Source organism: Mustela erminea, chromosome 21 (genome assembly GCF_009829155.1).
Source record: "Mustela erminea isolate mMusErm1 chromosome 21, mMusErm1.Pri, whole genome shotgun sequence".
Taxonomy (NCBI): Eukaryota; Metazoa; Chordata; class Mammalia; order Carnivora; family Mustelidae; genus Mustela; species Mustela erminea.
This window is the reverse complement of record NC_045634.1, coordinates 8,327,040-8,339,321: the sequence shown is the minus strand read 5'-3', so window position 1 is coordinate 8,339,321 and position 12,282 is coordinate 8,327,040. Positions and strand designations below refer to the sequence as shown.

Genomic DNA, 12,282 nt, shown 5'->3' with positions numbered 1-12,282 from the left:
TCATTGGAACGGTTCCCCATGGTTGACCGTGGCTGGCCATTTAAAAGCTATTTTCTGAAGTGTTATTAAAAAACTTTGCCTTTCAAAGACAGCAAGGATAAACCACTGTAACAGTAATTTCCATTGTATGATATGTCAGCATCTTATGAAATATTCTGGCACATGACCTTGTATCTGCAGCACTGGCTGTGCAAGGGGCCAGGGGCAGGTCCTGAGATGCCTGGGAGCTGCCTTTCTAGGGGAGCAAGCACAGCAACAGCTTCTTTGATGGTGTGGGCTCCTGGATAATTCACTGTCTCTAGTATATGTCAATTCAGGTTGTTGGTTTTTCTTCTGAAATGGCAGCAGTGGTCATTCTACCATATTTAATCGGAGATGGGATTTGCTCTGCTCCTTTATTAATTTTGTGTAGCTATCTAATTCTCTAAAAGAGACTTTAATCTGATACATAGTTAAGCTCATAACATGAGAATTGAGTTATAGTCCCACTAATTAGTGACAATGATCAGTATTTCACATGGGAGTCATGTGAAGAAAGGCAAACCGAGTAAACCGCCCTTGTATTTCGTCCTTTGGGGTCTACATTGGTTCCTCTAAATGACTAGGTATGATGGCAATTCCTAAAAACACAGAACTTCCGGATGCCTCATCCTTGCCTTAGGAATTTCCCAGGGGTTCCGAAAGGCCAGTTACTCCTCCTCACCAGCTTTGACCAAAAGTAAATAAATAAAACAACTGCAGACACTTGTCAAGTCATGCTTTTTTTTTTTTTGGCAGAGACCTTCTGAAAGTAAAATTTAGTCTCCCTCCGAACTACACCACACTTATTTTTTTTTAACTGCCCTCATTGCAGAAAAAGGTCATTTTAGTATCTAACCAGAGTCCCAGTTGCTATAATAAAAGGCCACGTCCTCCTTTTCAGTCCTTGTTAGAGACGGCAGAGTGTCGGTTACTCACGTCATCATAAAGGAAAAGGGTCACTGAGTGCCTTCTGTGGCCTGTTCTCCTCTTGGGACAACACTCTGTGCATTAGAGATCACCTCAGTCACTTTACAGCTCTCCCTTCTCCAGGCCAGATGAGTCCATAAACATGTCCTCTCCAGGGTCCTCCTTCCCAGCTCTCTATTCATCTTTTCAGCCTTTCTCTGCAGACATTCCTAACTCCTTCCGGCAACAGACATACTCCTCAGTAGTTCCTGACCAATTTGGAATACAAGAGGTTTCTCAGTCAGTTTTCGGTTTTGTTTTCTTTCCTCCAAGATGTAGATTTTATGCAACATTTTTTTAATTAGTTCCAGAGGTAGAATTAGTGATTCGTTGGTCGCATGTAAGACCCAGGGCTCATTCCACCCTTAAGGCCCATCATCCAGTTACGCCATCCACTCGCCTACCTACCCTCCACCCATCCCCAGTTCATTTCCTAGAGTTCAGCATCTCTTATGATTTGCCTCCCTCTCTATTTTCATTTTATTTTATTTTATTTTATTTTTCCTTCCCTTTCCCTATGCAACCATTTTTTTTTTTTTTTTTTTTTTTTAATACTGCATGTTGGGTCTTTCCATGCTTTGCTCTGTGTGGCTTTTGGATCAAGGAAAGCTTTTGTCACTCTTGGATCAAGGAAAATGGGGTGAAGACACAGGAAAGACATCAATAACACATGGATACGTAAAGCTTCATTCACCAAACAGAGAGGAAAGTATCCTGTGCCCATAGAAAGTGGAATAGCATCAGTCAGTTCAAAATCGCTCTGAGCAAACAGACCAGCAACACACGTGTCTGTGAGCAAGCAGACAGGTGTGAACACATATATGTGTTCCATGTAAAGGGGGTCGCTGCGGCAGGAGTTTGGTAATCAACCTCAGACTGTGATTTCTTTAATGCTTCTCCTCCCACTGTTGGAGACCAGGTGAACAATCAATAAATAGTTGCAGTAGTTTGCAGATTTCTGTGGGAAATTGTAGAGATAGTACTCCTTTTAAAGCGTGTAAAGCAGTTAGGGAGAATGCATCGGCATTTAGAGAATTCAACAATAAAAAAATGACCCAAAAGGAGGTGTTGGAACCCTGAAGTGATGCTGGAGTTTAGAAGAACATGGTTGGCAGGGTTGGCCGGATTGGGCAGGCCAAGGTTGCTTTCTTGGAGGAGGTGGACCTTCAGAAGGCACCTGTTGGATGAGTGGTACCTAGATGCCCAGTGGGGTGGGGTGATATTTTATAATGACTTACCATCCAGTAGCAGGCACGCCTCCGGCAGGTAAATTCACAGTAAAGTTTGGGGTGCAGGGCAGTGCAGCAAAGGGGAGCATGAGCACTGACATGACCATGAAGAAAGAGCTCAGTGCCTGGGTAGTGGTGCTGCCAGGTGGTCATGTGGTTGGAAAGACTCCTCTGGGAAGGAGCAATGGAAGCTTCCAGTACTTGGATGTTGAGTGTGTGCCTGCATGTGTATGTGCGTGCCCGCGTACACCCCACATCCCCCCTTGTCCCATGAAGTCGTAGTGTAGAATATGGGACTAAATCTCAGATTCTTCTGGAGTCACTTCTGAACACACAAGAAAAGCGAATGGGTTACGTTTTTAAGCAAACAGCCATCCTTATAGGGGAAACCACTCTTCTTTCCCGGAGGACAGATTAGCAAAGAGTGAAGCAGAGAAAAAAAGAACAAGAATAAGGCAAGATAAAAGCAGGTAGAGAGAAGAGAAAGAAAGAAGAAAGAAGCACTGTGGTCCAGCTTTGGAAAGGTTTGAGCTGTGGGTAAGGAAGTCTGATTATTTCTCTCCATACAAACACAGGTGGCGTCGAACGACTTGTGTCAGCTTCTGTCAGAACCTCATCACTACTGTTGGACAAGAAACAAGAATATGTTAATTTATCCGTGCATCCCCATTTCCATGGCATGGCTGGCCCTTCACAAATGTTTGTTGAATAAATGAAATTATTAGATTCTGGAGTTTTTAATTCCCCAGCCAGATTGTTCTTGTAAAGTAAATACCACATTGCTTATCCTCCTGTAGGAATCGATTGACTTCTGGCTTTTAGATTAGACTGTCCCACCAAGTGCCAGGATAAACGTTATATGGACATGGTGCCCTCCATATGGTCTCACTCCCTTCTCGCCCCATCCCCATAGTCTCCATACTTTTTTTTTTTTTTTTTTTTTTTAGTTCTGTAATTCAGTATTTCATTCCCTTAAGTCAAATAGATTCCGCAAATATTCTTGGAAAATGCATGGAACCATATCAAACATTTAAATCTCAATCTGCAGGCATATGTAGGGTCCTTTCCTAAAAACAGGGTTTGTGTTTGAGAAGGAAAATTCTGGTTGTCTGGATAGCATAAAGAGCAAGATAGGAATACAGAGGAACAAGCACAACTTGTTCCTGCTACTCGGTTTGGTCTTGGGATGTCCATTTCCAGCCGAACTCTTTGGCCCTGGTCATCCTCCTGGTTCCTGCTCCTGCCTGTTTTAGCACCTGGGACGCTAAAGGGGTCATTGTCTCTCCTTTGCCAATTCAGCAGCTGCATTCAGTACACTGCCAGAATGTTTCTGTGTCTGTGCTTCAATGCTGAGCAGGTGTGTTCTCCCCAGATATGCCTTTTAAGCTGATAGTGTCATCAGTCAGTAGTGCCTGAGGAACCGATGGCAAGCAGGGGGGAGGCTAATTGGTTTCAAGCCAAAGTTCTCTCACTACTCCTGGTCCCCTGTTGTGTTCTGTGTCCTCTCTCTGCTCTGAGTACAATTACCTCATCCAGGGAGCTTAATTGAGGAGAAGGAGGGTGGGAGTCTAACCGGGGGCATAGGTGCCCTTCCCTTTCTCTAGGAGACTGGAAGTCTGGGATTGGCCCCACTTACCGCATGCCTGGTTCTGGGTGGTCAGAGCAGACCATCACCCAGAAGGCTCCATCCCTTTGCCTCTCCCACCGGGACCACCGGGACACTGGAACTAAAGCCCGAGTCATGCCCTGTTTCTCAACACCGTTGTGGTTACTGACAGTGTCTTACAATCCGTGAACCTTTCAGATACCGTTCTTTTGGATGGTTACGCTCCCTTGCACGTTATTTGTATGTGTTTGCGGCCCTGTTGCTGAACGGGCTCTGCTTGATTTCCTCGTTCGCTCTTTAATTTGGTAGCACCTTATTTTACAGCCCACTAACTTTGTCAGACATAAATGCCTTTTACCTGTGTGGTTAGCAGCACTCCGTTGATAACGTGAGTACCATATTAGGCTGCAGTGAAGGCGTGCTAAGCACCATGCAATTACAAGGTGAATATACGAGAGCTCTATTTTAGCCTCTAAACCCAATACAGGGTGACAGGGTCATTACTTTGGGACCTATGAAGTACGCTCACCCCCTAGTCCGTAGGGAGATGAATTACAGAGTTAGCGCTTGCCACCTCCTCCTTCCGCATACTTTCCAAGATGAAGCCTCTCTCAGGGTCGCGTGATCTTGGATAATTCTCCTCCTGAACCGTAGTAGCCATGACGAATGTCTTCCGGAATGAACCACACCCACAGGACAACTAGCAAATGAGTTGGAAAACAGCTACAACTGATCTTGGGGGTTGGGGAGACACCCACATTCTCAATTCAAACTAACGCTTTTATTTTTGCTTTGCCTATGCATTCAATAGGATGGAGTAGGAGAGGTATGGGAGAAACAGCATGTACCCTTTTAGAGACCGGTCCTCCTCCACAAAAACGTTATTAAGTCTAGCACTTAATGGTGCTAGAAAACATTGACCATGGACATTGGAGCACCTAGGACCAAGACCTCCATATCTCACAACAGAAATTTTCTCATAATGATTGTAAATGTCTTAACCTGATGTTGTCAATGTTCTCTTAAACGGAATGATTTGTGCCAAAGCTAAAAAAAAAAAAGAAATCCTATTTGTGAGCTCTGGTCTTCACTCTCTCAGCTCCTAGACTGTGTATGAGCTTTTCACCTCAGCCCCACTCTCTATGAATGCATGTGCCCCACATCATATAGAAGCAGAACAGTTCGCCCATGTTTTGTCATTGTATGTGGCTCTCATGTCCCCCCTTCAAGTAAAAATAAGATGCCAAAAAATCCTTTGTGGGTAAATATGACTTCCTAAACCAAGTCAGTTAAGGAGTTGTCTGTTTTTCCTTGAAAAATATTACATGCTTTGCAAAAATTGATTCTCTTTAAGATTTTATGATGATGTGGTCAGCTACCTTAATGCAGTCAAGATATTTGACTGGCGTCCCTCTGATTTATACAGGGTATTTGAGAAACATGATTACGTGTAAGAGTAGAACTTAAAACTAGCTACATATGTTATTTTGTCCGAGCGGCAGCCCAAAAAATCCAATAGCATTTCATTTGGTATCCCAGGGTGGCTTTTCAGCTCTGTGCCTGTGTTGGCCATTTAGGATTTCTCTTGTGTCTTTCAGGCATTGAGAACGCCAGCGACATTGCTCTGTACTCGGGCTTGGGTGCTGCTGTGGTGGCCGTTGCAGTCCTGGTCATTGGCGTCACCCTTTACAGACGGAGCCAGAGTGACTATGGCGTGGACGTCATTGACTCTTCTGCATTGACAGGTGGCTTCCAGACCTTCAACTTCAAAACGGTCCGTCAAGGTCAGCGGCGTAGGTCCCCCCAACACCTCGTCCTCAGGACCATAGAGACTACGCTCACACAGGACCCCCAGTGCTCTCCGGCCCTGTGTGAAGGTAGCTCTTGGCACTGGGAGCCGCTGCCTAATTGTCTTCACGCATTAGGATCCCAGGCCCCGTGGGGTAGTCTGCCTCAGTCACTGGCCCCGAGGAAGACGAACGGAGGATCTCAGTTTACCGTTAACAACATTCTCAGTGAGGCACTCCCATCTTTGATATGCGGTAAACTTAGCAAGTTATTTTGTCTCAGGTTATCCAACTTTCTATCTTAACAAGACTGCTTTGAGACTATTTCATGAACTAAAATACTGATTATTCAAACTTGAGAGCCAATGACTTTCCCATAGCCTCCCATGCATATGAATTTTATTACAGACTAGGTAGAGTGATTTGTGTTACTTCTATTTTGTAGAAGTGAAAAGGACTTCAGAGAATCTCTGATGGGTCAGGTAGCCAGCAGGGGAAGAAAAAATGAAGTTCCCAGCTTAAATGACTCTCACCTGTTGCCCGGTCGAGGCAATCTTTTGTTGGAGGGAGAAGGAAATCGATCATATCACACTATAGCCATGCTCATTTTCAAAACAGAGTCATTTAATTCTCTTATGTGAGCCAAATCTGTTTCTGATTGCAGGATGGAGATGAGCTATACATGGGTTTTGGTTTAGAAAAAAATGAAACTATCTTCCTTTCAGAGGGTGAAGTTTTCCACCTTGACCCTTCCTGTCAATATTATCACCTTTATTTCTATTTATTATGCATCACTAGGGCCTATAGCCCTGAACAAGTAGAAGTCTCACTGCTTGGTAGTGATTGAGGAGTGACTGGGTTCCAAAGTGGAATCCGAACACGCTAGAAACTGGGAGATGGCTGGTAGAGACAAAATGCTTTCTTGCCTGCCGCTCATTTCTGGGCATCAGAGTTTCAGATCTGAGCCTGCTTCTCTGAAAGGGCCACAGCCCCTTGACTTGGGTGCATAGCTTAGTAGATATGATTTCGTTTTGAAGGGGCGGGGTGGGGGCAGGAGTGGGAAGGTGGGTAAGCCTGGTGGTGTTTATTATGAAAAGCACGTATTACATGGAGCACTGGGTGTGGTGCATAAACAATTAATTCTGGTACACTGAAAAGAAATTTAAAAAATAAAAAATTTAAAAATACAAAAAAGAAAGAAACAGAAAAAAAATAAAAAATAAATACTGGGTTTAATGTAAAAAAAAAAAAAAGAAATCAAATGAAGAACTGATCTTTATACTCCATAAGAAACTGGCAAGATTTTTCTATCAAATATAAGGTCTCAAGGTCTCAGACTATAACATTTTAAAATAGAAGAAATACAGTCATTTGAGAGACAGAGGCTTTGAAGTCAGATAGATAGAATCCAAAATTGTTGTATGACCTAGTTAATTGATTGTGCTCTGGGTCTCAAGTTTTATAGCTATAGGGATCCTCCTATCCACATCAGAGGGTCCTCATGAGGATTAAGTGACCCAGAATAACAAGGATTATAAGCCCTTGGCATATAGAAGGTGCTCAATAAATGTAATGAGTGTGAGTCTAAATGCTAGTGGTTTCCTCTGACTTTGGCCCAGGAGGCCAGTATGTTCCCTGAAGCAGCAGGTGAGGGGCTGGTTTCCTTGCCCAAGGGTTTGGAGAATGCTGACTTGCATAAGCTGAACCACATCTCCTCAGTGTGGGCCTCCTCAGAGCTTGTACTGTATTGTGACTCTCTAAAAGAATAGATAGCCCTTCCAAACTTCCTTTATCATTTTGGTTTTTAACCAAGAATATCCCAAAGCTAGTGATTAAAGCAAAAATCTTTTACTAAGATTCTCCTCTACCCTAGATTCACTGTGATGCTACATACACCTCCCATTGACCCTCATATGATTTTCACCTCTATTGTCTTTTTTTTTTAATATTTTATTTATTTGACAGAGAGAAATCACAAGTAGATGGAGAGGCAGGCAGAGAGAGAGAGGGAAGCAGGCTCCCTGCTGAGCAGAGAGCCCTATGCGGGGCTTGATCCCAGGATGCTGAGATCATGACCTGAGCCTAAGGCAGAGGCTTAACCCACTGAGCCACCCAGGTGCCCCTCACCTCTATTGTCTTAAGAGACATCCCTTCTTGAGCAAATAGAGCTAGAGGATGAATAGTGATGAGACTTTTAAACAGAATGCCATGCTTCGATTTGACCAGAAGTTTTAAAAGGATTTCCAAAGGGAGCTGTGGAATAATCAGCCAACTTTCTTCAACCGTGGACTCTTGTCATATGTACATACTTTTGTAATCAGGCATTTTCTCCTTAAGGTAGACTTCAGTGTAACTCTAGGAAATCTTTTTTGCTGCTTGGCTTCACATAAGCTGGGAGGGTCTTTTAAAAGTGGCCAAAAAGTAAGCTCCAGAAGGTGAGGACTTGAGATAAAATAGCCATGAGTCTCAGGGATGCGATTTTTTAGGTCTCGGTGGAAGGGTCTGTTCCAAATTCTTTTCAGATGTGACATGGTTCTTAAGTCCTGCTTCTTGCTCAGGAAGACCATAAACAAGAACCAGGCTGAGACCTGTAGAATTCAGTGCAGTTCCGTTAAAAAGCACAGCTCCTTGATTGTGTCTTGGCACCAGAGCCACAAGTATGAAAAAAAATGCATCATCAAGGAGCCTTTAGATCTACAAAGCCTTTTCATCTCATTTTGAACCTCCTCCTCTATGATTTTGGATTCTTAGAGCATTCGAACAAGAGGTGGGGAAAGTCAGGTTTATAGATTTCCTGCTGGCATTGCTACAAATTATGAGTTGGAAGAACAATAGAGGCTAATACAATATGGCCTAGAATTGCAACATTTTCAAAAATATCATACTTTAAACATTTTGTCAGGCCCCAAAGGAAAATTGTTTAATATGGTTTGGGTTTCAATTTGAGAAGTCACATTGGTGGACTGATACGGGAGGGAGGTTTGGGACCGAGAGTTATTTTGTTATTTACTAACAAATGAGGTTACTTCATCACAAGAAAATAGCACGGCATTTCTTTTTTAATATTTGGCCTAGAAAATATCGGTGAAAGTCCAACAAATGAAAGTCCAATTTCTCATGTTTTTGTAAAGATTTTTTGGTTTCAGTTGTTCTGAGACAGAAAGGAAGCCGTTCTCAGCTGCTCCCCGAGTAGAATCAGGAGTCTCACTCTCCCCGTGGGGGGGCTCTTTTTCCTCTCCGGATGACATATGCGCTGTTAGAGCAGACTCAGACACGGAGCGATCCGTGGGCTTCCCTGACCGTTTTGCCCAGAGGACACAGCATTTCCTCCCCCGGCTCCAGAAACTGCCCAGAATGCCACGTGAGATGGGCCGCCACCAACGCCGTTCTCGTTATAAACAGCCCTACCTAGCTGTGTCACCTCTTACCATTTCAAATGAACAGATGTTATTTTTCCTCCAAACTGGATTCCAAAACATCTTTCTTTTTTTTTTTTTTCTTTAAGCTTCTCTCCGCCAGTTAAAATAGTCACATAAACAATAATACCTGAGCTTGCTGCCTGATGGAGTGCCAGAAATACTTGTTTTGAAAAGATGTCATCCGAGGAGCTCTGGATTTTTTTTTTTTTTTCCTGATTTGGGTTCACTGACATTTGGAGACTCTGCTGGGAAAGCCAGAGCCCCCATCTCCAAGGCTCTGGTCACTCCTGACCAGCCTGTCAGAGCTGCCGCAGAGGCTGGGGCCTGAAGGGCCGCTGGCAGGTGCATGGGTGGTTATGCAGTTAGAGGCAGAGGCAAGGGGGTAACTGGGATGCCTTTTCATTTCTGAGTGACAGATCAATTTTCTTTGACCAGGTAACTCCCTGCTTTTGAATTCCTCCATGCAACCAGACCTCACAGTCAGCCGAACATACAGCGGGCCCATCTGCCTCCAGGACCCTCTGGACAAGGAACTCATGACAGAGTCCTCGCTCTTTAACCCTTTGTCCGACATCAAAGTCAAAGTCCAGAGCTCATTCATGGTGTCCCTGGGTGTGTCTGAGAGAGCTGAATACCACGGCAAGAATCATTCCGGGACTTTTCCCCATGGAAACAACCGCAGCTTTAGTACGATGCATCCCAGAAATAAAACACCCTACATCCAGAATCTGTCATCGCTCCCCACAAGGACAGAACTGAGGACCACTGGTGTCTTTGGCCACTTAGGAGGACGCTTAGTCATGCCAAATACAGGTAGGTGGTTAAGTGTGCGTTTGTGTTCCAAGCATTCTTTTAAATGGTTTATATTGATACAATTATGTCCTGTAAGATTTGTTTTTAAGATGCTTACCATCTTTGTGTCACAGCTACCAACTCTGGTTCTATAAGCCTCCTTGATTTACGTGGCCAACCAGAATCAATGCTGATTTTAGATTTTGCGGTCGTCACTTCAGCACAGATCACTTACTCTATTTGATGCCTTTTCCAGTTGACAGCCATGTTTGCTCAGGAGGTTTGGGTGGTCCCCAGAGTTAAACCCCCTTGAAATATATTTCCTAGAGCATGATCAGGCAGCGCTGAGGACATTCCTTGACAGGAATGAGAAATACCATGTTTTATAGCCAAACATGGTTTATACACTAGTAGATAATTTAGCAGAAGGACACTGGGAGTCGAACTTCCTCCATAACTGATCTAATAAACATGGTCGAGTGTCCACAGACCTTGCTATCATGTTACTTTATGAGGATCAGTGATGAAGGTTCATTACCGAGTCGCTCTTTTGAATACAAACTTCAGGTCCAGGGCTAAATCATGCATACAATTAGTTCTTAGGAATTTTTTTCCTCCTTTTGATTAGAAGGGGGGTTTTCTTAATGTTTTGACAAGGATACTTTAGGTATATAGACCAAATAACTTTTGTTTTTTAATTTTATTTTTTCAGTTTCCAAGATTCATTGTTTATGTACCACACCCAGTGCTCCATGCTCCCTCCTTAATCCCCACCACCAGGCTCACCCATGCCCCCACCCTCTCCCCTCCAAAACCTTGAGTTTGTTTCTCAGAGACCACAATCTTCCATGGTTCCTCTCCCCCTCTGATTTACCCCAATTCACTTTTCCTTTCCTTCTCCTAATGTCTTCCATGTTATTCCTTATGCTCCACAAGTAAGTGAAACCACATGATAACTGACTCTCTCTGCTTGACTTATTTCACTCAGCATAATCTCCTCCAGGCCCATCCATGTTGATACAAAAGTTGGGGATTCATCCTTTCTGATGGAGGCATAATACTCCATCGTGTATATGGGCCGTATTGTCTTTATCCATTCGTCCGTTGAAGGGCATCTTGGTTCTTTCCACAGTTTGGCTATTGTGGCTATTGCTGCTATAAACACTGGGGTACAGATGGCCCTTCTTTTCACTACATCTGTATCTTTGAGGTAAATATGCAGTAGCATAATTGCAGGGTCATAGGGTAGCTTTATTTTTAATTTCTTAAGGAATCTCCACACTGTTTTCCAAAGAGGCTGCACCAACTTGCATTCCCACCAACAGTGTAGGAGGTTTCCCTTTCTCCACATCCTCTCCACCACTTGTTGTTTCCTGTCTTGTTAATTTTGGCCATTCTAACTGGTGTAAGGTGGTATCTCAATGTGGTTTTGATTTGAATTTCCCTGATGGCTAATGATGAACGTTTTTTCATATATCTGATAGCCATTTGTACGTCTTCTTTGGAGAAGTGTCTATTCATGGCTTCTGCCCATTTTTTGATGTGATTATCTGTTTTGTGTGTGTTGAGTTTGAGGAGTTCTTTATAGATCTTGGATATCAGCCTTTTGTCTGTAGTGTCATTTGCAAATATCTTCTGCCATTCTGTGGGTTGCCTCTTTGTATTGTGGACTGTTTCCTTTGCTGTGCAGAGGCTTTTGATCTTGATGAAGTCCTAAAAGCTCATTTCTGCTTTTGTTTCCTTGGGAAACATGTCTTGAAAAAAATTACTGTGGTCGATGTTGAAGAGGTTACTGCCCATGTTCTCCTCTAGGATTTTGATGGACTTCTGACTCACGTTGAGGTCTTTCATCCATTTTGAGTTCATCTTTGTGTATGGTGTAAGAGAACGGTCAAGTTTCATTCTTCTATATGTAGCTGTCCAATTTTCCCAGCACTATTTATCTAAGAGACTTTTTTCCCACTGGATATTTTTCCTGCTTTGTTGAAGATCATTTGGCCATAGAGTTGAGGGTTCATATCTGGGCTCTCTACTCTGTAGGCCAAGTAACTTTTAAAATGACATCCTGTCAATGGATTAGTCTTCAGAGATGTCATCTAAGACCTAACTGAGTGGCCGAAGAGGACATACTCTCCTCTGATTTCTAAGCAACAAGAATTAGGTAGTGCTCTGAATTGTCACTGGTTGGCTACTGAGAGGAAAGAGTGCACTCTCTCTGTAAGTGTGACAAAACAATCAGAGAGCATTGAATCAAGACCATCAGGGTCTTGACAGCCCACTCTGAGGTATAGCTAACCACCCTCTTCAAATCAATGATCTTATCCTCTAAAATGAAATCTGCCATAGGACTAGTCTGAAGCTCCCATTCCAGCTAACAGACCCTACAGTAGCTTACTGAGTGGACACTGCACTTAGGTTCAAGTTGAGAAATGCTGTTTTGTTCTCCTCCCTCAGCTGATTCC

At 43.4% G+C, this 12,282-nt stretch overlaps 1 protein-coding gene across 12 annotated transcripts in view; it reads left to right on the top strand.

Moving 5' to 3' along the window:
* The window catches only part of UNC5D (unc-5 netrin receptor D), a 556,683-nt gene that overhangs the window by 477,997 nt on the left and 66,404 nt on the right, over positions 1-12,282 (top strand). For 5 of the 12 annotated variants that reach the window (XM_032329094.1, XM_032329093.1, XM_032329089.1 and 2 more), the window contains 2 exons: positions 5,421-5,606; positions 9,464-9,841. In XM_032329094.1, coding sequence (XP_032184985.1) covers positions 5,421-5,606; positions 9,464-9,841 — 564 coding nt within the window. Of the gene's footprint in view, positions 1-4,633; positions 4,649-5,420; positions 5,607-9,463; positions 9,842-12,282 lie in introns of all 12 variants that reach the window. The other 7 variants (XM_032329091.1, XM_032329087.1, XM_032329092.1 and 4 more) reach the window with 3 other exon arrangements.